This window comes from Ahaetulla prasina, chromosome 11 (genome assembly GCF_028640845.1).
Source record: "Ahaetulla prasina isolate Xishuangbanna chromosome 11, ASM2864084v1, whole genome shotgun sequence".
Classification (NCBI taxonomy): Eukaryota; Metazoa; Chordata; class Lepidosauria; order Squamata; family Colubridae; genus Ahaetulla; species Ahaetulla prasina.
In genome coordinates this window covers 2,190,338-2,216,920 of record NC_080549.1, presented here as the reverse complement: position 1 = coordinate 2,216,920, position 26,583 = coordinate 2,190,338, and the positions used below count along the sequence as shown (strand labels likewise).

Here is a 26,583-nt window from a genome sequence, read left to right as displayed (position 1 = left end):
TGCTGGAATTGGGTCGTTTTATTTAAAACAGAGGAAATGTTCGGTTTTTTCCTCCCACCCCTCAGAAATCTGCACTAGACATTGAACGGCTGTCCTCTTGAATCAGGTGACAGCCAACGGCGAAAGAGATCCAAAATTGATTTTTAAGTCACCTTTTTTTTTTTTTTGTAAACCGGACAGCCCCTCTTCCGTGACAAAATAATCAATTAACCATGTAGAAAATAAAAGATTTACGAGAATTCTCCATCGGGAGAGCCGAGTGTTGAACATAATGCGTTTGGCTTTTGTTATTAAATCGATGTTGGGTCTTTTTCAAGCAAACCAAACCAACCAACTAACCAGCCAACAAAATATATATATATATCTGGATGAAGTGTTTGGGGGAAAAAAGCATGTCATTTTTTTTCGGAAGGATCCACGCTACTTACGTCCATTCCATTTAAAACCTGCCTTTTGGATGCCAAGATAGAAGCTCTGGGTATATCTTAACTATTTAAAGATGAAATGCTTTTGTGTCTTTTGTACATGGTTAATGCCTTGGGTCTCCGGCAACTCAAGAAGCGGGTTCAAAAGCAAGACCTGGGATTCTTCAGTCTACTTTCACCACACTGTAAATCTTACTGACGAACCAGAAGCAAGCGAAGAAACCGATTGTTCCTGCAAAACATCAATACATCTCTTTTTTTTTAATAAAAAGGAAGACACGAAGAGGGTTAAATCTTTTAAGTAAGATTAATTAGGTTAAATAATAATATTAAATACTTAAATAATATTACTATTGTTATTAGTATTGTGTATTAAAATATTGAATAATTAAATGGTGAAGGATTATATACACGGTGGAGCAAATACGGACATGTTAATAACTTCAATTCTAACATTTATAATATTACTACAATTGTGTGAGTATTAATACAACTAAGATTATCAATATTACCACTATTATTATGTATTAAAATCAATGATACCCAGATGCCATTGCTCATGCATTTAGTACTTATATATATAAAATATTCCTCAATTTACAATAGTTCACTTAGTGACTGTTTGAAGTTACAATGACCATTTTTCACACAGCGGTTGCAGTGCCCCCCTGGTCACGTGATCAAAATCCAGTGGCTTGGAATGAACATTCCCTTTTTTTCTCTTTATTATGGAGAAGGAGAGTTGAGGTTATAGGGGAGAGATGGGAAATTTATGCATAATTAGTGTACTTTAGCTTATGATTGTTAGATCTTATACTCTGTATTTTGCTCTGGGAAGTCCGGGTGGGTGGGTGGGTGAAGATGGGTGGGGGGAGGGGAGTGGGATATATTGAATAAATTCTTTGTAAAACTCTTTAATAAAAAAAAATAAAATCCAGAGGCTTGGCAACTGGCTTGTACTTATGACAGTTGCAGTATGTCAGGTCCTTTTGGGATCTTCTGATAGGCAAAGTCAAGGGGGAAGCCAGGTTCACTTAACAACCATGTTGCTAACTGAACAACCGCCGTGGCAATAAAGAACGTAAAAGGGAGCAAAACTTGCTTAACGAATGTTTCGCTTAGCAACATAAATTCGGAGCTCAATTTTGATTGTACGTGTCTACCTGTACAAAGTACAGTTGGATCAAACTTGGCCCCTTTGAGATGGGTGGACTTCAAGTGTGGTCATAAAGCTGAGGAATACCTGTAGGATGGATGAATGACTAGCTTCTCCAGATGTTCCCTATTTAAGGAACGGGAGAAAACTGCTGCTTGGTTAAGCGCCTAATTTTTTTCCTCCGGAGTCTGGGAAAAGTGATTATTCAATAGAAAGTTAATCAGAGGACAATGTGCCCCAAGGCATCGCACACTGATCTCACAAGTTATCCTGGTGATGCAAACAGCAGTGGCGTCCAGTCTCAACAAAGAGAAATCCTCATTTCTAAGGAACATATTTACAGAAGCTGCTTCTCTAATTACAGCCAGTCTGGAAAGCCATCGGCACATCTGATGTACCGGATTTTAAAGCAATTTATCGTCCGGGTTCAAAGCGGGTTTTGTTTTCTTGGATGCAAAAAACCCAAAAGAAACCCATACAAATCTTGGCTAAAGAGCAAAGTTTGCCTTGTTATTGTTGGATTTTTTCCCCCCCCAAACAGGAGTGGTTTGGGTCACATCAGAATGGACTCACCTGTGAACAGGAAGAATATCAAGACCATGATCATAGTATACCCGAAGTACAGGATGGTGCTAGCAATACCAGTAATCTGGAGTTTTGAGAAGAAATAATGGATGGCGTAGATGAAGAGATAAACGGCGGTGAAGCTGCTGGTCAGGAATGATCTCCACCACCAGTGATAATCCTAGGAACACAACAGAGAAGCTGAAGAGCAAATATGTATGAGGCAGGGGGGAAAAATCCCCTGAGGTTAAGAGCCAGGGAGTAGATAGTTGTTTTTAATTAGAATTCCAAAATCCACCAACTGGGACCTGACGCAAAACGAGAAAAGGAAGCTAATTATTTTATGAATTTCTTGCACCAACATCTGGAGAACGTTTGTAAAAATTTGTCCCCAGAAAACCTAACTGTCTTTCTCTGCCTCTCTTACAGGCCTCCCTATGTCTCTGGAATGAATTTTGCACTATAGCACGGTGATATACAGCAGTGGGCAAAATTGTGAAAACCGTTTGGGAAATGTTTATTTTCTAAAACTAGCTAATAACCGTACTTTTTTTTGGAAGGATCCACGCTACTTACGTCCATTCCATTTAAAACCTGCCTTTTGGATGCCAAGATAGAAGCTCTGGGTATATCTTAACTATTTGAAGATGAAATGTTTTTGTGTCTTTTGTACATGGTTAATGCCTTGGGTCTCCGGCAACTCAAGAAGCGGGTTCAAAAGCAAGACCTGGGATTCTTCAGTCTACTTTCACCACACTGTAAATCTTACTGACGAACCAGAAGCAAGCGAAGAAACCGATTGTTCCTGCAAAACATCAATACATCTCTTTTTTTTAATAAAAAGGAAGACACGAAGAGGGTTAAATCTTTTAAGTAAGATTGATTAGGTTAAATAATAATATTAAATACTTAAATAATATTACTATTGTTATTAGTATTGTGTATTAAAATATTGAATAATTAAATGGTGAAGGATTATATACACACGGTGGAGCAAATACGAACATGTTAATAACTTCAATTCTAACATTTATAATATTACTACAATTGTGTGAGTATTAATACAACTAAGATTATCAATATTACCACTATTATTATGTATTAAAATCAATGATACCCAGATGCCATTGCTCATGCATTTAGTACTTATATATATAAAATATTCCTCAATTTACAATAGTTCACTTAGTGACTGTTTGAAGTTACAATGACCATTTTTCACACAGCGGTTGCAGTGCCCCCCTGGTCACGTGATCAAAATCCAGTGGCTTGGAATGAACATTCCCTTTTTTTTTCTTTATTATGGAGAAGGAGAGTTGAGGTTATAGGGGAGAGATGGGAAATTTATGCATAATTAGTGTACTTTAGCTTATGATTGTTAGATCTTATACTCTGTATTTTGCTCTGGGAAGTCCGGGTGGGTGGGTGGGTGAAGATGGGTGGGGGGAGGGGAGTGGGATATATTGAATAAATTCTTTGTAAAACTCTTTAATAAAAAAAAAAAAAATCCAGAGGCTTGGCAACTGGCTTGTACTTATGACAGTTGCAGTATGTCAGGTCCTTTTGGGATCTTCTGATAGGCAAAGTCAAGGGGGAAGCCAGGTTCACTTAACAACCATGTTGCTAACTGAACAACCGCCGTGGCAATAAAGAACGTAAAAGGGAGCAAAACTTGCTTAATGAATGTTTTGCTTAGCAACATAAATTCGGAGCTCAATTTTGATTGTACGTCTACCTGTACAAAGTACAGTTGGATCAAACTTGGCCCCTTTGAGATGTGTGGACTTCAAGTGTGGTCATAAAGCTGAGGAATACCTGTAGGATGGATGAATGACTAGCTTCTCCAGATGTTCCCTATTTAAGGAACGGGAGAAAACTGCTGCTTGGTTAAGCGCCTAATTTTTTTCCTCCGGAGTCTGGGAAAAGTGATTATTCAATAGAAAGTTAATCAGAGGATGATGTGCCCCAAGGCATCGCACACTGATCTCACAAGTTATCCTGGTGATGCAAACAGCAGTGGCGTCCAGTCTCAACAAAGAGAAATCCTCATTTCTAAGGAACATATTTACAGAAGCTGCTTCTCTAATTACAGCCAGTCTGGAAAGCCATCGGCACATCTGATGTACCGGATTTTAAAGCAATTTATCGTCCGGGTTCAAAGCGGGTTTTGTTTTCTTGGATGCAAAAAACCCAAAAGAAACCCATACAAATCTTGGCTAAAGAGCAAAGTTTGCCTTGTTATTGTTGGATTTTTTCCCCCCCCAAACAGGAGTGGTTTGGGTCACATCAGAATGGACTCACCTGTGAACAGGAAGAATATCAAGACCATGATCATAGTATACCCAAAGTACAGGATGGTGCTAGCAATACCAGTAATCTGGAGTTTTGAGAAGAAATAATGGATGGCGTAGATGAACAGATAAACGGCGGTGAAGCTGCTGGTCAGGAATGATCTCCACCACCAGTGATAATCCTAGGAACACAACAGAGAAGCTGAAGAGCAAATATGTATGAGGCAGGGGGGAAAAATCCCCTGAGGTTAAGAGCCAGGGAGTAGATAGTTGTTTTTAATTAGAATTCCAAAATCCACCAACTGGGACCTGACGCAAAACGAGAAAAGGAAGCTAATTATTTTATGAATTTCTTGCACCAACATCTGGAGAACGTTTGTAAAAATTTGTCCCCAGAAAACCTAACTGTCTTTCGCTGCCTCTCTTACAGGCCTCCCTATGTCTCTGGAATGAATTTTGCACTATAGCACGGTGATATACAGTAGTGGCCAAAATTGTGGAAACCTTTTGGGAAAAGTGTATTTTCTAAAACTAGCTAATAACCGCACTTTTTTTTGGAGTAGTACCATAAAATTATATATCAGTGGGAAGATAATTTAATCAAGAATGTAACACAATAACTTTTATGAAGGATTTACTATTAGAATAGCGGTTACAGTATAAAGAAGAAAAGTGAAACACGTAGAAAAAACAAAATATACAAAAATTATCACGTTAGTTCATACTTAGTTGGGTAAGCTTTAGCATGAATTGCGGCCTTACAACATCATCCCATGGAGTGAACTAAGTCTTTTAGTTCTGCAGCTGCTATCATGTGAAACCAAGATTGAATGATGGCTTCTATTAACTGGGTTTTATTGCTGGGTCGCTTCTGACTAACCAGTTTCTTTAGTCGGCTCCATAGGTTTCCAATTGGGTTAAGGTCTGGGCTATTCCCAGGCCATTCCAGCAGTGGAAGAGGATTATCTTGAAACTCCAAAAAAAAAAGTAGTGTTATTAGCCATCAAAAATACACTTTTTCCCAAAAGGTTTCCACAATTTTGGCCACTACTGTAATTGACCCAACCTCTGATCGATCGATCCTTCTGATTTCCAAGTTAATCCTGGCACATTCCCTAAATCTTTGCCTCCCCCCCCACCCTTATTCTGCAATTAAAGGGACAGGGAGAGAAGCAATTGTGCACCACATTTTTTAATTCCTGCTCTATGCAGTTAGGACTGGTATGTCGGCTCCACATTTTAATAGGGTTGTTTAGCTGGGCATAAAACCCCTCAAAAAAAACATCCTAGCAAATGCACGTTGGGGGACCAGCCCTGTTTTTTATGCTCCATCTGGCTGGCAGATGCATTTTTTTAATGAAGGGACGCCGAGAAGGCCAGCTGGGCAATGGGAACGGTCACAGGCTCTCGGGCTGGCAACAGCAAATAGAAAAACATTCTGGTTTGCCTTCTCTTGGCCTTTTGCCACCATGTGTAAGTATTTTCCTTTATTGCCACTCTTAAAACAGTTGCAGATCCCCAGATGCTTATTATGGGGAAGGGACTCCTGGCGTTGCAGACAATGTGTCACCAGCTTCTCATTCCAGGGAACGGGGCCTCACCCACTGGCAGCCCAGACACCCACGAATCCGTCTGACGCAGCTTCATGCAGAAGGAGCCGCCAGAATTACCAGTTCTGCTCTAACAATGCAGAGAGCCAGTTTGGGCTAGTGGTTAAGGCACTGGGCTAGAAAGTGGGAGGCCGGGAGTTACCCATGAAAGCTGGCTGGGTGACTTTGGGCCAATCACTAGGAAATGGTAAGTTCTAGTCTCACCTTAGGCTGGGTGACTTTCGGCCAATCACCAGGAGATTGTGAGTTCTAGTCTCACCCTAGGCATGAAAACCAGCTGGGTGACTTTGAGCCAACTAGGAGATGGTGAGTTCTAGTCTCACCTTAGGTGTGAAAACCGGCTGGGTGACTTTAAGCCAATCACCAGGAGATGATGAGTTCTAATCCCGCCTTAGGTGCAAAAGCCAATTGGTGACTTTGGACCAGTCTCTCTCTCTCTCTCTCTATAAGCCCAACCCACCTCACAGGGTTGTTGTTGCAGGGAAAATAAGAAGAAGGTGTGTGTTGTGCCTCGTCCGCTTTCCCCGCAGCCGGGCCCGTCTTATCTGCTTCCGAATGCTGAGGAATGTCCTAGCATGCCTCCCGGCCCCAGCCCTGGCTCCATGCCCAGACAGGCCGAGGAAGAAGAAATGCTTCCAGCTTCCAGCCCCCAGCCCTGGCTCCATGCCCAGGCAAATGGAGCAACTAGACCCCTCCCCCTCCCCCACAGCATGTGAGTCTGAGGAAGGTCAATTACCAACAGCTGCAGACTGGAGTGACCCTCGCTTCAGGAGAATTGATAGGCGGCGTCAACAGAAGGAAGGGAGGGGCAGGCCTGGATAAGTGCTGAGTCATGGAGCCACACCCCATGGCCTATATAAAGGCTCTGCTTTCTGGCATTCTCTGAGTCAGGCAAAGTCTACTTTATCTTGCTGAAGTCACTTCCTGGTCTCCTGCCTGCCTTGAGAACTTTGCTAGGACTTTGGCAGAGCTGCAGAGGCACACCTGATTCGGATTTCCCTGACCCGGCCATCAGCGGAGGAGTGGGACATGACAGTGTGTTGGATATGTTTGCTCCCTTGAGTTATTTTCAAAATAATAAAGATGGGATGCAACTTAATAAAGTAAATAAACAAATAAACACACGCACCTGAGATGCGAACTGATTTTTCTGCTTACCTCAGCACACAGGTGAAAGTAACAAAGCAGGACGGTGGCCTCCGAACAGGTAATCAGGAGGATGATAAAGACTAAGAACAAGAAGCCAAACATGTAGTACATTTGGTGAGACCTGAGATGGGGAAAAAAAAAGAGGTATTTGGGTCAGCCTGTAACCACATCGATTCTCCTTCTTAAGGGCAGATTCGGAGCATGGAAAAGGGGGAAAACAACTCACCAAATGCTGTTCAGGATGAAAAAGAGCTGGATGAAGATGCACCCGAAGGGCAGGATGCCACCCATGATGATGCCCGGCAGAGGCTTAGTGAAAAAGGATTGTTCGGGGATCTGGCGAGGAATCTGGTTCGTTCGCACGGGGTGCTCGAGGGGCTGAGGAAAGCAATTCAGGCGGTTAATTAGAGCAGGCTTTCCCTCCGCTCTAATTAACTCTTACGTCTTGCAATGATAATATTCTTAGTGTGTGTGTGTGTGTGTGTGTGTGTGTGTGTGTGTGTACACATGTGTGCGTATGGATTGCAAACGGAGGTCTGAGCCAACTCAACGGTTAGGAAAGCCGAGTCGCAAACCAGGACACCTTTGCAACCTGTGGACTTCAACTCCCACCATTCCTGAGCCACCGTGGAATTCTGGGAATTGAAGTCCACAAGCAGAGATGGGTTTCAGCAGGTTCTGACCAGTTCTGGAAAATCAGTAGTGGAAATTTTGAGTTCGGAGAACCAGTAGTAAAAATTCTGACTGGCCCCGCCCCTCCATCTATTCTCTGCCTCCCAAGTCCCAGCTGATTGAGAGGAAATGGGGATTTTACAGAATCCTTCCCTTGGAGTGGGGTGGGAATGGGGATTTTGCAGTATCCTTCCCTGGAGTGGGGAAGGAATGGGGATTTTACAGTATCCTTCCCCTGGAGTGGGGAGGAAATGGAGATGTTACGGTATCCTTCCCCTGCCACATCCACCAAGCCACGCTCACAGAACAGGTAGTAAAAAAATTGGAATCCCATCACTGTCCACAGGTGGTAAAGTCTAGAGTTGCCCATCCTGCCCTGGAACCAAAAAGCAACCAAGTGGGAAAATTGGGGGGTTGGGAATCTTACCAGAAAAAAAAACTAAAAACAATACTGATTTGTTCTTAAGAAGTGCAAACTAAGTATTTCAGCCTAGCACAGAAAAAGCTATTCTTAACAGAGAGGAAAAATGTGCCTGGCCTAAAATCCCCCACCCCCGACAAATTCCCTAATTGTGAAGAGTCATTTGCAAAATCCCTGAATAATCAGCTGAAATTCAAGATCTGGTTTTTTTCCATTGCTACATGAAAATATTGTAGGAGCCACGGTGGTGCAGTGGTTAGAGTGCAGTATTGCAGGCTACTTCTGCTGACTGCCAGCTGACTGCAATTTGGCAGTTCGACTCTCAATAGGCTCAAGGTTGACTCAGCCTTCCATCCTTCCGAGGTCAGTAAAATGAGGACCCAGATTGTGTGGGGCAAGAGGCTGACTCTGTAAACCGCTTAGAGATGGCGGTAAAAGCACTGTGAAGCGGTATGTAAGTCTAAATGTTATTGCGATCGCTGTATTTCTCTTCTCCTTTTCCCAACTCGGGACCCCTAAAAACTGGAGGGCCCCAGGTTGAAGATGGATACTGCGACAACACCACCTCACCCTAAAATAGGGTTGCACTAGGCAGCCCATGACTACGCACAGAAACATCCCTCCCAAATTCTCTGGATTCAAACCAGTGAATGTTCCAAATTCAGAAAAAGAATTCGGTGAGGCTTCTCGAAAAGACTAAAATGGCATGTTTTATTTCTCACTTGCCTTCTCCTTGAACCCAAAATAGGCGCCAATGAAGGTGAGCGGGACGGATATTCCAAACCACATGGCTAAGATCGCCACCAGGGTCCCAAAAGGAATTGCAGCTGAAGACCCCTTCACCCACAGGATAAGGTTCATAATGAAGAAGTCAGCAAACACGATTCTGGGGGAGCAGAAGGAGAAGACACCCCAAGGAAGGCCAGGGTTAGCACAAAATGTTAGGGTTCCGTTCAGGAGCATCTTGGAAGGATGTGGAGAATTCTCAGGCACAGAAAAAAACCATGGTGAACACCAAACCGTAGTAAGTTGCTGATACAGTTCTACAGAGGAATTATTGAACTGCAGAAAAAACAATGGCTACCAACCTGCCTTCCATGGAAGACCTGTATACTGCACGAGTCAAAAAGAGGGCTGTGAAAATATTTACACCCCCCTCACACCCTGGACATAAACTGTTTCAACTCCTGCCCTCAAAACGACGCTATAGAGCACTGCGCACCAGAACAACTAGACACAAGAACAGTTTTTTTCCCAAACGCCATCACTCTGCTAAGCAAATAATTCACTAAGGCTGCATTACTATTACTAATAATCTCCTCATCGTTTCTATCAGCCGTCTCCTCCCACTTACAACTGCATGACTGTAGCCTTGTTGCTTGTATCCTTACGATTTATATTGTTTCCTAGTATGAGTTGATTGCTTATTTGTACCCTATGACTATCATTAAGGGCCGTGGTGGCTCAGGCTGTAAGATAGCCTGTTATTAAAACACAGCAGCCTGCAATTACTGCAGGCTCGAGTCCCACCAGGCCCAAGGTTGACTCAGCCTTCCATCCTTTATAAGGTAGGTAAAATGAGGACCCAGATTGTTGGGGGGGCAATAAGTTGACTTTGTAAATATACAAATAGAATGAGACTATTGCCTTACACACTGTAAGCCACCCTGAGTCTTCGGAGAAGGGCGGGATATAAATGTAAATTTAAAAAAAAAATGCTGTACCTTATGATTCTTGACAATGTATCTTGTTGGTTTTTTTGTACAATGAGAGCTTATGCACCAAAGACAACTTCCTTGTGTGTTCAGTCACACTTGGCCAATAAAGAATTCTAATCTAATCTAATCTACTCTCTACTCTACTCTACTCTATGGAGATTCACAATCATCCAAGTCATGGTTGTCTCAAGGGTGCTTTTTCCGAAAAGCAACTGGATTTTCTTGGGGTTTTTTTTCCCCCCATGAAAACATTTCACTTCTCATCAACCATAAATTACCCGTGTTCATATAGCCTTTTTGCTTATTAACTCGTGTTTAAGGACAAAAATATATTCTATTTATCAAAAAGGGGATGTGATTACTAACCCGGGGCAGAAGAGAGCCGTCAGCAACACATTGGTCTTCCATTTTTCACCCCTAAATGCTAAGAAAGAAAAGAAACAGCACCATTGATCACTTCTGTTATCGCCCATTGTTTATCATCTCTGGAAAAATTTTAAAAAAAACACTTTTATTTTGCTTAATGGCAGTCAGGTTTTTAAATCTGGCTGCCACCTTATCTCTCTGTGTCATCTTACTGGCAGTTTTTTTTAAAGCCTCTTATGTTTTTAAACCAACCTGATAAAAGAGAACACAATTACTGCAAAGGTGAGTTGTTTTTTCTCGGATCTTCATGAAGTGGCTCCAGCCGCTTCCTGTCTTCATTAGACCTGAGATGATTACTAGCAGTGATGCAAACTGTAAAAGCAGCGGTGCCCAACCTTGGCAGCTTTAAGACTTATGGATTTCAACACCCAGAATTCTCCAGCCAGCCACAGGGAATTCTGGGAGTTGAAGTGAACAAGTCTTAAAAAATTGCCAAGGTCGGATACCCCTGCTGTGGAGGTTTATTTATTTTAGGAAATTTATATTGCCTATTCACACGTGGAGAATCAAGGCAGCTTACAGGAATATAAAAACTTCATATATAAGACAGTAAAACTAATAAAAAAGAATAATCACATAATAAATTAATAAAATAATATAATAACACCCCCACCCCGGCAACAACACATCATCCAAGCCATTTAATGGGCCTCCATCCCTCTCAGGGTTCCCCAGGCCTGCTGGCAGAGCCAGGTCTTCAGTGCCTTCTGGAAGAGTGTTAAGAGTGGAGGCCATTCTAATCTCTGGGGGAATAATGTTCCAGAGAGAGGAAGCCACCACGGAGAAGGCCCTTCTTCTGGATCCCACCAGATTTATCTCCCTAGGGGATGGGACCTGCAGCATTCCTTGAGTCTCCGCTCTGGTGGATCAGGTAGACGTGACCAGCAAGAGATGATCCTTCAGGTTTAGCCAAGGAAGTTCAAGGAAGAATGTGGAATGACTCCATCCCTCACAATTCTCTACCTCTTATGCAGCTGTGGCCAAAACACACAACATACCGGTACTCACTTTTGTACATCCGAGCAGATACGTAGCCCGCTGGGGTCCCCAGCAAAACCCAGAGCACCACCGCGCATGTCATCAAAGCCCCTCGGTTGGCTGGTGAGAGGAAACCGAGGCAGGCAAGGACTGGAAGGAAGGCAAACAAGGAAGTGTTGGGAGAAGCGAGATTCCACGTCATTCGGGCATCCTTTTTCTTACAGAACTCCTTCTGGCTACAGGTCAACTGCACCGATTGGAAAACATTCTTCAGCGTTTGAAGAAGTCCATCTTAGCCTGGCTGGGGAATTCTTGGAGTTGAAGTTCACAAGTCTTGCCAAGGTTGGACACTCCTGCCTCCCCTATATAGGCCCGGAATAATCTTCCCCCACCCTTCCCAAAGAAGCTGAGGAGTTCATTCCGAGCTTTGGAGTAAAGTTGCCAAAACTCTCTCAAGATTCAGCAACCAACTCTGTAATTATTTCTGAAGGTTGATTTATTTATTTGTTGTTGGATTCTGATTATTATTGGGTTTAATCTAAGAGAGCAGTGTGGTGGCCTAGAGGTGGAGCGCTGGCCTCGAGGTTGTGAATTCGATCCTAGGTAAACAGCAAAGATTTCTCTCTCTGGGCACAAAGGGGAAAAAAAAATCTGCTGTGAGTTGCATGTAGGCGTCAGGAAGGGCATCTGGCCAGCAAACGCTCAGCTCCATTCAGTCGCCCCGATTTCACCCAGGTGCAAGGAATTGCAGGGTTATTAAAAGAAAAAAAAATTGGTTTAATCTAACTGGGCTGGCAGATGCAGATGGCAGTTTTCTACCAACCCCTGTTCAACATTTTTGCTAGCATTGCGACACCACCACCCCTCCTTTTAGCCCATCAAGCAACACTTACACAAAGTAATGAACGTCATGATAAAAATCTGCGTCCCTTGCCCTAGGAAGACGGAGAGCAGCATGCCTTTCCGGGGCGGCCTGAACACATCTCCGTGGACCAACTTCCACCCAAACTCCTCCTGTGCATCTTCCTGTAATAACATCTTGATTAGATGAGCCCCACGCAACAGGGAATTAGCACACGCCAGACGTGAAAGTTGCTTTGCCTGCCTGATTATCTTCGGCAGGGGCAGTGGGGAGTCGTTACTAAAAGGGTCTAATTTCATCGGCATCATTAACATGCCAATTTTACAACTCCCCAAAGGCGAGCCGAGAAGGGAAAGGGGGGGGCAGGGACACAGAAAACGCAGATTTATTAAGGTTTGCTTATGTTTGGAACAAGCATTAACTCAGCTCAAAGGCTAAGTTCGTGGATATTATGCAAACGACTGTGGTGAATGTGATCTATGTATGACAACAGCATTTAATGTATTTTTTATTATCCAAATCGTTTCAGATCTGAAGATGCACCTGTGTGCCCTATTTTCCTGCTCTCTCCCCACATTAAAAACAACAGAATTCTATTCACTAGATGGAAAACACGATTTCAAGCCGAAATGCTAAACGCCACCTAGCCCATACAGCTATCGCTGAAGTAACCCCGCTTCTATTTTACGAATGGTTTTGTCCCCGGCATCTTGATTGTGATGCAGTTTGATTCGAAGTATTTCCAGCAGGGCTTCCAGATCCTATAAGAGCTTTCTTCCCTAGGTCATCCCTCTGGTAAACTCACAAGATTCATTTTCCTCGCCATGTACACGTGTGCATCTGAATCAGACTCTGTATTTATCTGTATTTGTTCATTTATTTATTTATTCTGTTATATTATGTAGTATCTATTGGAGGTGGTGACCCTTTGAGAGGTATGCAATGAAATTTCACTTTAATATATGCTGATTAGTGTAGATTCAGAGTGAAAATAAAGTTATTATTCTATTCTATTCTATTCTATTCTATTCTATTCTATTCTATTCTATTCTATTCTATCCTATCCTATCCTATCCTACTCTATTTTACTCAACTCTATATTCTATTCCAGTGATGGCGAACCTTTTACACACCGAGTGCCCAAACTGCATGCACATGCACGCCCAAACTGAAAGGTGCACGTGTCTGTATGGACATGTGCGGCAAGACATAAAATCTTTTTCTTTCATGAGCTTCTGTTTCGTCATTTGCAGGGAAACAGAAGCTCACAAAAGAAATGCCACGGAGATCTGACCGGGGCAACAACGTGCATGCCAGCAGAGAAATCTCTGTGTGCCACCTCTGGCACGCATACCATAGGTTCGCCGTCACAGTTCTATTCTATTTTATTCTCAATTCCTATTCTCTATTGCTATTGCTATTCTATTCTATTTTGAATTCCTATTCCTATTCTCAATTCCTACTGCTATTACTATTGCTAATTCTGTTCTGTTCTGTTCTATTCTATTCTATTCTATTCTATTCTATTCTCAATTCCTATTCCTATTTTCAATTCCTATTCTCAATTCCTATTGCTATTGCTATTCGATTCGCAAAAAAAAATGCTTCCGTTTTTTCCTAGAAATTGGAAGCTACGTTCTAGCCTGCGCTGGAAATGTGGCTGCACTAAGGAGGGAGGAAAGAAATCAAATTGTTAACTACAGTGGAGCTTTTGATTTCTTTCACAGGAAGCCAGGCACTCTCCAATTTAGGGAAGCAGGGTTTCTATGAGCCTACTCATTACCTCCAAGTGACCATTGATGAAAACTCGGCTTTTTTTTTTTTTTGCAGACTTTCATTTTAATTAGTTAAGTAAATATGGACTATTGGGTTTCAGTTTTAACAGTTCTTCACTAAATCAGCTGCAGGAACTGTTTTCACAATCGGACCACCTGGGGCTTCCTAGCAAACAGTCGAGCAAATTAGAAAGAAAGAAAGAAAAGGGGAGGGGGGGAAGAGAGGAGAGATTCACCAAGAAAAGTGTCAGCTCTAGAAATACTGTACAGATTTTCCATCCACTACGCAGTGGGGGCTGGTTTGAGTGTGAACCCAACTGGCCGCTTTTAATCGTGGTTTAGTGTCAAAGCACAAGCCAGATATCTTAAGGAGCATGAAAGCAATGGCAGATGGGTCAGGTATTCTGCCTTCTCTCGGTTCATTAGAAGAAGCCAACCTTTCAATTGATGGAGGCTGCCCCTTTCCAATAGCCATCAAGGTTCTGAAGCTGCTAATTTTACTGGTGGTTGTTTTTTGTTTTTGTTTTTGTTTTTAAATTAAAGATTCTCTGTTAATTTTGAGGGCTGACTCACCGAAGAATCGATCTTGTTGTATCTGGCGATGTCTTTATGAAGGGTCCTTAGGAGAATCATGGCGACCATCCCGGATAAGAAGAGGACGATCACCAGGGAATTCATGATGCTGCGGGTTAAAGAGGGAAAACAGACTTCAAAACCAATTCCAGGCACTGTGCGCAGCATTTAAAGATGGCAAGGAGAAGTAAATGGCTCAGGATGGACTACTGTATTTTTCAGACTATAAGACGCACCAGAGTATAAGACGTGCCAAGATTTTGAAGAGGAAAACAAGAAAAAATAGTATTTGCCCTCCCCGACTCTCAGGAGCACTCTGCAGGCTTCCCAAGCCCTCTGTGCGTCCTGTTTTTGCGGGGTTTCGGGAGGCCAAAAATGGCTGTATTTGGTGCATAAGACGCACCAACATTTCCACCCTCTTTTAGAGGTGGGGGGGGGGAGTGTGTCTTATACTCCAAAACTGGAGTCTCCAACCTTGGCAACTTTAAAACTTGTGGACTTCAACTCCCAGAGCTTTGCTGGCTGAGGAACTCTGAGAGTTGAATTCCACAAGTCTTAAAAGTTGCTAAGGTTGGAGACTCCCGCTCCAAAAAGTACGGTAGTCATAAAAATGTCAAGAGAGATTGTACGACTTATGGCCATCCGTTTAACAACTGTTTGAACAGCACTGGGAAAAGATGACTTCTGATGATTCTCGCAAAGCACAGTTCCTCGTGATCAAAATTTGGGCGCTTGGCAGTTGTGTTTGTGACCATTGCGGCATCCCTGGGTCATGTGATCACACCTGCGCCTTTCCCAGCCGGTTTCTAACAAGCAAAGTCAATAGTGGTGGGGGGGGGGGGGAGAGAGAGACCTGGCTTCGCTTAGCAACAGTGAGATTCGCTTAAAGACACCAACTCACTTAACAGTCGTGGCAGAAAAGGGTTGTGAAATCTGGGGCGACTCCCTTAACACCCCGTTGCTTAGCAAGGGAAATTGTAATCCCAATGGCGGTCCTAAGTCGAGGACGACCTGTAAAACCGAGAGGAGAACAATATGATGGAAAAAAAGACCACAACAACCAGGCTCAGGATTTTCAGGGTGGAATGTGTACCTTCAGCCTGAAATTCTTTGGGGAGTGCAATAAACTCAAAATGGTGATGTTTTTGTTGTTGTTTGGATGAATCCATCTTTGTCTCAAATCCGTCAATAGCGTTTTTGAAAAGTTTTTTAAGAATTTGCAGCCCGGCCTGAATGATTTTTTACGTATCTGCTTTCAAAGCAAAGAGGCAAAGAGATTTCTCCCCCCCCCCTCTCCATATTAGCTGCATTTCGTCTTCAAGAGCAAAAGAGAGGACGTTCCTAAGCAGGCTATGTGGCTTTTTCTTTTTTTCTAAAGAATGCCGGTCACATCTCAGAAAGTCTCGTAAAGAAAGCACAATAAAGGCGAGTCTATTTTCTTCAAAAGGCGCCTTCTTGAGTGAAACTGAACACTCAAGAGGGGCTCCCAGGAGGGGAAAAAACGGGGCTAAGACTCCATAAAAGTAAACAAGAAATGTCCCCTGCTTTAAAAAAAAGTTATTTTTCACTAGAATTCCTCAAATAAATGCAGGCAGGCCTCCAATTACGACACCCCCAACTGAGCCCCACACTTCTGTTGTTAAGTGAGACCTTTGTTAAGGGAGTTTTGTCTCATTTTACGATCTTTCTTGCCACAGTTAAGTTGGTAACATGCCGTTAAGTGAATCTGGACTGCCATTGACCTGTCAGGTCGCAAAAGGAGATCACAAGGACCTTGGGACGTAGCAACGGTCACAAGTATGAAGCAGATGCCAAGCGTCCGGATTTTGATCACAGGGATGCCGCAAACGTCGTAGCTGTGAAAAAGGGTCAATTTTTTTCAGGGCCGTTGTAACTTTTGAACGGTCACTAAACGAACTGTTGTTGAGTTGAGGACTACATGTATAAGGTGAGCACTCCAATCTTTTTATTATTATTTATTTATTTATTTATTCCATGTTCCCTTATTAAGATGCATCATGTAAGAGCTATGGTGGCGCAGTGGTTGGAGTGCAGTACTGCAGGCTACTTCCGCTGACTGCTGGCTGATTGCAATTTGGCAGTTCGATTCTGACCAGCTCAAGATTGACTCGGCCTTCCCATCCTTCTGAGGTCAGTAAAATGAGGATCCAGATTGTTGGGGGCAAGAGGCTGACTCTGTAAATTGCTTTTATAAGCAATTGGTCTATAAGTCTAAGTGCTATTGCTATTCCTTCCTTCCTTCCTTCCCTCCCTCCCTTCCTCCCTCCCTCCCTCCCTCCCTCCCTCTCTTATTCCCTTCCCCATTCTCTTTCCTGGTAGCACCATGGTTAGAATAAAGTACTGCAGGCTAACTCTGCCCAGTGCCAGCAGTTTGATCCTGACTGGCCCAAGGTTGATTCAGCCTTCCATCCGTCGGTAAAATGGGAATCCGGATTGTTGGGGGCAAGAGGCTGACTCTGTAAACCGCTTAGAGAGGGCTGTAAAGCATTGTGAAGTGGTATATAAGTCTAAATGCCATTGCTATTGGTACTTCAGGGGTCCCTAACCCCTGGTCTGTGGACCAGCCACCAGGTCGTAGCATGCCCAAAACCAGGCCGTGCAAACAAGCGAAGCCCCATCCACGGGATGCAGGCAGCACAAGAAACGACATCCCCTCCGGTCCATGGAAAAAAAATCTCTCTCCACGAAACCGGTTCATGGTGCCCCAAAGGTTGGGGGGGCTGCTGTCTTACCTGAACCACTGAATGTTGGTGTGAGGCATGGATTTCAAGATGTAGTCCCATCGGGATGCCCATTTTATATTGTTGTTCTCCTGTGTGGGGGGGAAAAATTGGAGCGGAATCACAAATGTCACTTCCCAAAGAACAAATTTTACAACAACTTTCGTTCTTGTGATTGCAAGACTTCAAATGTCAGGTCGTCTCTGCTGCGCTGACCCCCGATTTCCCAAAGCGTGTCAGGGACAAACATGATTTATACGCAGTTGGGTAACAAACCACTTTCTTGACCTCTTAAGAAAAAAAACAAACCCTCAACCTTGGCTTGGGGTTGCTGTGTGATGGGCGTAGGTTGAAAAAAAAATGTGATTTAACGTTTCAAGAAGTTGTATAACTGCACAGAGAAGAACTGCCAAAAATAATTGAGGAGAAATGCTCAATTCTTATGTGCCAGGGCACTGGAAGAATTGTGCAATACATAGTACATAGCCCAATTGTGGAAAATATATTTGAGAAAATATGAACAATATTTGTAGGGTGTGCCTTTTGGTAATACTGTTTATACTTAGCACCATAAGGTTTTAAAATACACACACACAAATTAAAAAGCTTATTGTGAGGTTCAGTACATATTATCAGTCCATTAACGACCAAGATCGGAAAACTTGAATCATTAAAATGGATGCGGTTATAAGTCTACAAGTTATACTTACTTCAAATTTCACGGAGTATGTATAGATCACATCCAGTTTGCTATTAAATTCTGCAGGAATTTCCATAGGGGGACCCTTACAGGATAAATTGTTTATATCTGTATGCTTGTAGCTGCAAAGATAAATATATACGTATTTCCAGAATGATCTAGAGACTTTCCTTCAAATGTGTTCCGGTTTTTAAAAATCAAAACCTCTTACTTAAGATCTAGGACTACTTCATATATTACTCGTGTAACGCACAGCATTTTTTACAGTCCGGCATCTTGTAATAATCATAAACAGGTTGTTAAGCCAAGATTCGCGGTTCCAAGATAATGGAAAAATCATAGACAGGCATTTTATACATTACATTCTATTCTAAGCGATCAATATACTGTAGCCCAGTCTTGAGAATCTTATTTTAAGATTCAAAAGAAGACAATAAACAGTTCAAACAGGCAAGGAACAGAAGATTATTCTGCAATATATTGATAAAGAATAATGCTAGTGAATGAAGTGTTGGAAAATACTCAAATAGTCTTATTCCTAAGCTAACCACAGAGTAGGACTGTATTATTATTATTATCTGTCTCATCCTTCCTATCACCTACTCCTATTGGTATCTAATGACTATCATTTTGTGGACTATATCTTATGATTTATCACTTTGCTCTTTGTATGTACACTGAGAGCTTATGCACCGGAGACAAATCCCTTGGGTGTCAAATCACACTTGGCCAATAAAGAATACTCTATTCTATATCCTAGTTTTGATCAGCTCAGCAACCTAGCCATCGCTAAGATAAGGGTACACCTTTATAACAGAATAACAGAGTTGGAAGGGACCTTGGAGGTCATCTAGTCCAACCCCACTGCTCAAGCAGGAGATGCTATATCATTTCTGACAAATGAATGTCCTATCTCTTCTTGAAAGCCTCCAGGGATTAAGCAACCACGACTTCTGAAGGCAAATTTCTTTATGAAACTTTTGCAGCGGAAGTCAAACTCGAGAACCAGCTGTATTAAAACAACAGCACACCATCTTCTCTTTCCATTATAAAACATGATTCTGCTCAAGCATTTCTGGGCCACCCCCACGCCACCCCACCCCCCAAAAAAGTTTGAAGCAATCACAACAGTGAGCATTCCCCCACTCCCAATTTTCAAATCATCTCAGATTATTTTCTTGTAGTAGCTTCAGACTTTGGAATTATTATTTTTTTTTTGATGGGGGGGGATGACAGGAAAAATAGGAGTTCGTAAACATGTGAGGACAAAGCATCAATTAGATGCCCTCCTCCTTCTCCTCCTGCAAAGGAACAAGAGATGGGCGGAGGCGACAGGAAAGCCGGTCGAAAGCCATTCAAAGGACTTGACCGTGCCTACTCCGCCCTCTTGTGGAGTACACAATCACACACACAAAGGCCAATTGTGCGCTGCCTGATTTTGTTCCTGCCCAGGGCGGCTCGATAAATTGACTAGATAAAATAAATCCAGCATATCACGATCTCTGTATTATCCAGACTTCAAGGGTCACCGGTTAAGGTCAGGAACACTGATCGGTTTCACTTGCCACCTTTAAAGGCTTCCGATCAATCAGCAGAAGTTGATGTCCTGCCTGCAAAATACACACGCACACACACACACACACACACTCTGGAGGGTTGCCAGTTTAGAAGAAAGCGGCACACCAACAGGTTTTTAAGAAAGTGCTAAGAACCGGTTTGGCCTTCTTTTTCTTCTCCCCAATACTGAATGAGTGGATTATTTTTAAAAAATATCTTAGTAAAAGGAATGCTATTAGAATTAGAATAGAATTATAATTAAAAACATTAGCATTAGAATTAATTAGAATTAGAAGAGAATAGAACAGAATTAGAATTAGAAACATTAGAATTAGAATGTAGAATTAGATTAGAATTAGGATTAGACTATAGAATAGAACAGAATTAGAACCATAGGAATTAGTCTATAGTCTGTAGTCTGTAGTCTATAGACTACAGATAAGATAGGATAGGATAGGATAGGATAGGATAGGACAGGACAGGACAGGACAGGACAGGACAGGACAGGACAGGACAGGACAGGACAGAACAGAACAGAATAGAATTCTTTGTTGGTCAAGTGTGATTGGACACACAAGTAATTTGTCTTCAGTGCATAAGCTCTCAGTGTACATAAAAGCTACAAATGATAATCATCACTTATAGTTACTTAGTTATTTTGTGCCTCGAAAGTGATACCTACTATGATTAGCGAGTGAGCAGTTTACCGTGGTGGCCCAGTGGTTAGAATGCAGTATTGCAGGCTAATTCTGTTGACTGCCTACTGTCAGCAGTTCAAGTCTCATTGTCTCAAGGCAGACTCGGCCTTCTAATCTTCCGAGGTCAGTAAAAGGAGGACCCAGATTGTTGGGGACAAATAGGCTGACTTTGTAAACCGCCCAGAGAACCACCCATAAAGAAATGCAAAGCGGTATATAAATCTAAGTGCTATTGCTATTACCTCTTGGGCTCCAGCTGAGCTGCAACGAGCCTTGCTCCAGGCCAGCTCTCGTCTTTGCCACTATGGTAGGTGATTGTAATGTCGACGTGATTGAAGAGGTAGAAGGTGTTCTTCTTGTTGAATTCATCCTGAAAGATATTAAGACACCATGAAATACTTCTAAAACTGGAGGGGGGAAGATAGCAACAGCCACAGCCAATGCTGTTGGCCGTACCAAATGTATATATAAAGTTTATTGTCATTGTACGTACATACACAGTATACCCGTACAACGAAATTCACATAACACCCAGAGATCAAGCCGAACACACATGGCAAGCCCCAGACACACCCCTACCCACCAAAAACTGTTGGCCATACCAAATGTGTGTCATAAACAAAAGAACGGAGCCAGATACTCTGAAAATTTGCTGATTTACAAACACTAAAGATTGCATAAATTTCCTGATGAAGCCCTTTCCCCAAGAACAAAGATGTATAGGACAGTGCTTGGGGCTCATATAAGCTTGCAATAGCTCATTCGTGCATGTATCTGTATGCATTTACTGTGGGGAAAAAAAAACCTGAATAAAAATCCATTTTGAATATGGTATGTCTTCCTTCCCCATGCAATTTGTAAATCTCTTGTTTTAAAAACCTGCCTTTCAGCACGCCCGTTTGCTGGCTAAAGAGCAGCATCTCAATATTTCCAAAATGCCCAGCACTAAAGGATTGTTTGTTTTCTGAAGTGAATTCAGGCTTGGGTAGCGTTTCTCAACCTTGACCCTTTTAAGATGCGTAAACTTCAACTCCCAGAATTCCCCAGCCAGCACGCATATAAATTTCAGTCCCCGACATGGGATCTTGGTAAATATCTGGCTAACATACTATACCTGCATGGTGGCATCAGCAACAGCACGTTAGAAATCTGCTAGGCCTAGGAGGAATTGTGAACCACACAGGTTGCTAGAAAAAACAATGGCTACCAACCTGCCTTCCACTGAGGACCTGTATACTGCACGAGTCAAAAAGGGGGCTGTGAAAATATCTAGACCCCTCACATCCTGGATATAAATTGCTTCAACTCCTATCCTCAAAACGACGCTATAGAGCACTGCACACCAAAACAACTAGACACAAGAACAGTTTTTTCCTGAACGCCATCACTCTGCTAAACAAATAATTCCCTCAACATTGTCAAGTCTGCACTATTATTAATCTTCTCATCATTCCCATCACCCATCTCCTTCCACTTATGACTGTATGACTGTAACTTTGCTGCTTGTATCCTTACGATTTATATTGATACTGATAGTTTCCTGATTGCTCATTTGTACCCTTTGACTGTCATTAAATGTTGCACCTTATGATTCTTAACAAATGTATCTTTTCTTTTATGTATACTGAGAGCGTATGCTTCAAGACAAATGCCTTGTGTGTCCAATCACACTTGGCCAATAAAAAATTCAATTCAATTCAGTTCAGTTCAGTTCAGTTCTATTCTATTCTATTCACTAGGCATGGTTGGCTAGGGAATTCTGGGAGTTGAAGTCTACAAGGTCTTAAAGTTGCCAAGGTTGGGCAGTCTTGATATAGACTTTCATTTCAATTACTTAATAAACTAGAATTTGCTAGAATGACTAATATTCCAAGCCCAAACCATGCACAAAACTACTGTTTGTACCAGTTTCTGATCGTTCTTGAAATCAATTTAAGAGAAATAAACCCTTGATCACTTACACTCATTATACAGAAATCTTTTATCCGGCCGTCTGATGCAATGTAACACCCAACTGGAAATCCAGGATTACAGTATTTAAGGTTGTCTTCCACATTGTAACACCAAGTCACGGGCATGTTATCTATAATCCTGAATAAGAAAAACATTTGTATAATTCTATATTTATAAATAGCATGGCATTTATAAGGCTTTTAAAATAGCCTTCAAACATTTGCACTCTTAATGGGAAGACTAACACCGCTTCTTCCATGGTCTTCATCTTTCTATTTTTAGAACACGGCTGGACAACAGTTAATTCTTCCCTACACAGATCAGTGATTTTTAAAGAACATGTTCTCCTCACCAGTGATGCTGGTAATTCAACTGCATCCCCTTCTTCAAAAAATCCAGTTTGTTTTTGTCCTCTGGCTTCTCTGGGTCGTAAGATTTCACGCAAACTTTCTTGCACTCTTCATCTTTTTTAAATGTAAACTGGCACAGAGACAAAAGAGATGCAAATGTTTTGATCCACACCATTAAAACGATTCAGCTGGCACTCATGCAAGATTGTGGTTTTGAAATGATCATTTTGTCCAGCCAGAGGTTAAAAGGTGTCCTATAATACTTATCTAAAAATTCCCCAGGATTTCATTTTCTGCTCAGTGCTCCCTTACTTTCTTCCTCTTCCTCTCTCCCTCTTTCCTTTTCTCTCTTTCCAACACTCAAAATATATTGCTTAGAAGGGAACTGGCAGACAATTTGGCATCATTCAGGAGACAGATAGAAAGCAACTTCTTGCCCTTATAAAATTAACTAATGACAAATGAATTAAAAGCTGGAAGTAAGAAAGCCGGGAAATTCAAGACCCTATCATTTTCCCTCTGCCCCACAAATTTATCAAGGAGTGTTTTATTTCCAGCGATAGCAGCCGCCGCCAGCAATATGCCCTTGGGGGAAACACATAGGAGCAATAGTGATTCTGCAATAATTGTATCTTCTTTCTAGCCTGCCTCTGAAAATTCTTTTCAGCTGACCAAGAGTCAGCTCCATTCAGAAAGAAACGGAGCTGGCCTACAATTTCTAAATAGTCCTTTATATTCTGCATAAATGCGTTCTCCTAACAGCCATTCAGCATCTGTGTCCCCAAATGATTTCCGTGAAGCTTTTGTCAAAAGCAGGAACAAGCGCGCGTCACCGTAAGGATCTCACAAAACAAGCTTCTCCAAAGCATTTAGAAGTCTGTGGTCACCTCGTAAGGGGAAGAGGCTATCCTCTCGCCAAACAGAACTTGTCCGAGGTTTTCTGAAGGTCTCTCTTCCGTTTGGTCTTTGCAAAAATCAAAACTGTGCAAGAAGAAAGAAAAGGTTGAGTCTTCACATTATCATGCTTAGGAGTATCACCCTCCCATCTCTTTTCTCTCAGCTGCAAAAGCCGTACCCAGCCCCCTTCTAGATGCAAGGTGTACTTACGCGTCATATTCATACGGTAAAACAGATTCAACCGAGTCCAGTCTGTTTACAAACAGCTCAATTTTGGGCTAGGATTAAAGAGAGACATTGTTTTAAAACAGTCGGCAACATAACTTACGCTTTCTTGAATACCAAAATGAACACCGAACTCACTCACCAGCAATAGGGGGAGAAGGGGATTTTAACCAATTAACAGAGTTGGAAGGGATCTCATAGGTCATCTAGTCCAAACCCCCCCCCACACACCCCCAGTCCAAGCAGGATGTGTTGCATCTTGCACAAAATTCAGGGTTCAAAAAAAAAGGCTGACATTTTGCAGGTACGACCCTCTGATTTCTCATGTGAAAATTAATGAGGGGGTGGGGGGGGGAGAAAACTTTCATGGGTCACAACGACCACCCCTCCCAAGAGGCCTAATTAGATGATTAGACTAATTAAGACCTAGAATTTATTTATTTATTTAGAAAATTTATATTGCCGCCTACTCGCCCATGGGCGACCCAAGGCGGCTTACAGGAATATAAAAGCACCATATAAAAATGAAAAACAATAAGAGAAAACAACAATAAATTAGTAACATTAATTTCCTCCCACCCCATCCCGCTTCAAGGGTTCCCCTGGATGGCTGGGAGGGGATTCGTGTGAATGCGAGACACGTGTTCTCCCTCGAGGAAGCGTGTCGTGTAAACACACACAGACCCTTCCACACACACACACCTGCACCTGCCCCCCACCCAGGGAAACTACAACTCCCAGGGCCGCGCAGAGGATGCTGGGAGGTGTAGTCCCGGCTCCTCAGGAGGATACCCCGCTTCCCCCCATCCCGTCCCGCCAGGCATCCCACCGAACAACGGACGGCGGGCCCCTCCTGCTTGGTGTCCGAGGGCTCGCAGAAGCTGACGGGCGCCAAGCCGGGCAGGTAGAAAGCGGCGCCGAGGCCTGCGCGGCCTCCCAAAACCAGCAGTAGCAGTAGCAGCGGGACGGAGAGGCGGCTAGGCCGCGGCCTCCCCATCGTGGCGCTTCCTGGCTCGCGGCAACGGAGGGGGCTCTCTGCGGGCCGGAGGGGGCTCCAAGGGCGGCGGCGTCGTCGTCACAATCGCCCGGCAGGAGCGGCGGCAGCGGCGGCCTCGGCACTGAGGAAGCGCGGCCGGGCCTGGGTGGAGCGCTTCGCCTCAGCTTCCCACGTGACCCGAGCGCGGCGCCGCCATCTTGGGTCAGGGCAGCTTCGAGGGTCCGTTCAGATTCGGCGGGTCGGCGCTCGATGCAGGGCGAGAGGCGGCGCCGGCGCCATTTTGGCTAAGGGCAGCGGTCCCTTCCTGCATCCTGCATTCTAGCAATTGGGTGCGTGGAGCCAACATGGAACAATGATAGAATAATATTATCTGCAATAATAAGCGAAACGTCTTGAAAGAATAGAATAGAATAGAATAGAATAGAATAGAATAGAATAGAATAGAATAGAATAGAATAGAATAGAATAGAATAGAAAATAGTATTTAAATAAATAGTATTTAAATAAAACGATTTACTAAGTCTGCACTATTAATCTTTTCATCGTTCCCACCAACCATCTCGTCCCACTTATGACTGTATGACTGTAACTTTGTTGCTTGTATCCTTACAATTTAATCTGATATTGTTTCCTGATTGCTTATTTCTAACCTATGACTATCATTGAGTGTGTACCTTATGGTTCTTGATGAACGGTATCTTTTATGTACACTGAGCGTGTATGCACCAAGATAAATTCCTTGTGTTTCACCTGGCCAATCACACTTGGCCAATCAAAATTTCTATAATTCTATCTAGAATAGAATAGACTAGACTAGACTAGAATAGAATAGAATAGAATAGAATAGAATAGAATAGAATAGAAGTCAGCAACCTTTGGCTCTGGAGCCGCATGTGGCTCTTTGGCCCTCTGCTGTGGCTCCCTGTCGGGTGATCCCACCACTGGCTGGCCCTGTCCTTCACACTCTCCTCCTAGTCACTCCTCGCCTGGCCTGAGAAGGTTAGGGAGACAGTGGGGGATGGAGAAATAGCCGGGGCAGAGACAGAGAGATAGAGAGAGAGCGGAGGGGGGGAGAGAGGATGGGATGGGGAGGGAGGGAGGGAGGGAGGGAGGGGGAGAGAGAGATGTCAAAAGGGTTTTGTGGTTCCCAATGTCCTGGTTCTCTGCCCTAATGGGTAGGCGTGGCTAGCGGGGGCATGTGACTGGTGGAAGTGAGTGATGTCGAGTTGGCCATGCCCACTCAGGTTTTTGTGGCTCCCGGTGTTTTCTTTTCTGTGCTCCAAATGGCTCTTTGAGTGTGTAAGGTTGCAGACCCCTGGAATAGAATAATAGCTATAGTGGCGAATATCTAGTTCAGGTGTAGGATGAGGGTAAAGGTTCATTCTCTGAGCTTGTGGGTTGGTTTCCGAACGTTTCATTATCAGGCTAGGTAACATCTTCAAACTGCACTGAAGATGTTACCTAGCCTGGTAACAAAACGTTCGGAAACCAACCCACAGGCTCGGAAAATGAACCTTTATCCTCAAAAAAAAAAAAAAAAACCCCAGAAAGTTCCAGTTGCCTCTTGAAAAAGTATCTTTGGGGCAACTATGACCTGGAAGACGTAGAATCTCCATGGACGTATAGAATAATAGACTTTAATAGAATAATAGTTGGGGTTAAGTCAAGGACCCCTTGAATGGTACATATGATTCTAGTCCAAAGATTAGATAGATAGATAGATAGATAGATAGATAGATAGATAGATAGATAGATAGATAGATGATAGAAAGATAGATAGATATACATACATATATACATACATTCAGTGACCCATCTGGATGCATTGATACGCACACATCCATG

At 42.9% G+C, this 26,583-nt stretch overlaps 1 protein-coding gene across 2 annotated transcripts; it reads right to left on the bottom strand.

The window, feature by feature from the left end:
- On the bottom strand, positions 1-24,938 carry LOC131183925 (transmembrane 9 superfamily member 2-like). 2 transcript variants are annotated; one of them, XM_058154703.1, is made up of 17 exons: positions 24,571-24,938; positions 23,727-23,794; positions 23,507-23,600; positions 22,622-22,749; positions 22,278-22,407; positions 20,559-20,686; positions 18,072-18,183; positions 17,374-17,453; positions 14,621-14,729; positions 12,304-12,436; positions 11,441-11,560; positions 10,373-10,430; positions 9,015-9,174; positions 7,422-7,573; positions 7,205-7,316; positions 2,155-2,326; positions 1-657 (listed from the first exon to the last, which is right to left on the bottom strand). In XM_058154703.1, exons 1-17 carry the CDS (start codon positions 24,736-24,738, stop codon positions 590-592), a joined length of 1,992 nt encoding a protein of 663 aa, XP_058010686.1. In that variant the 5' UTR covers positions 24,739-24,938; the 3' UTR covers positions 1-589. The 2 variants fall into 2 exon arrangements, with proteins under 2 accessions (XP_058010686.1, XP_058010685.1); XM_058154702.1 differs by lacking the exons at positions 1-657; positions 2,155-2,326 and adding exons at positions 2,699-2,950; positions 4,447-4,618 and having other exon boundaries at positions 24,571-24,937.
- Between the last annotated feature and the right edge of the window lie 1,645 nt (positions 24,939-26,583).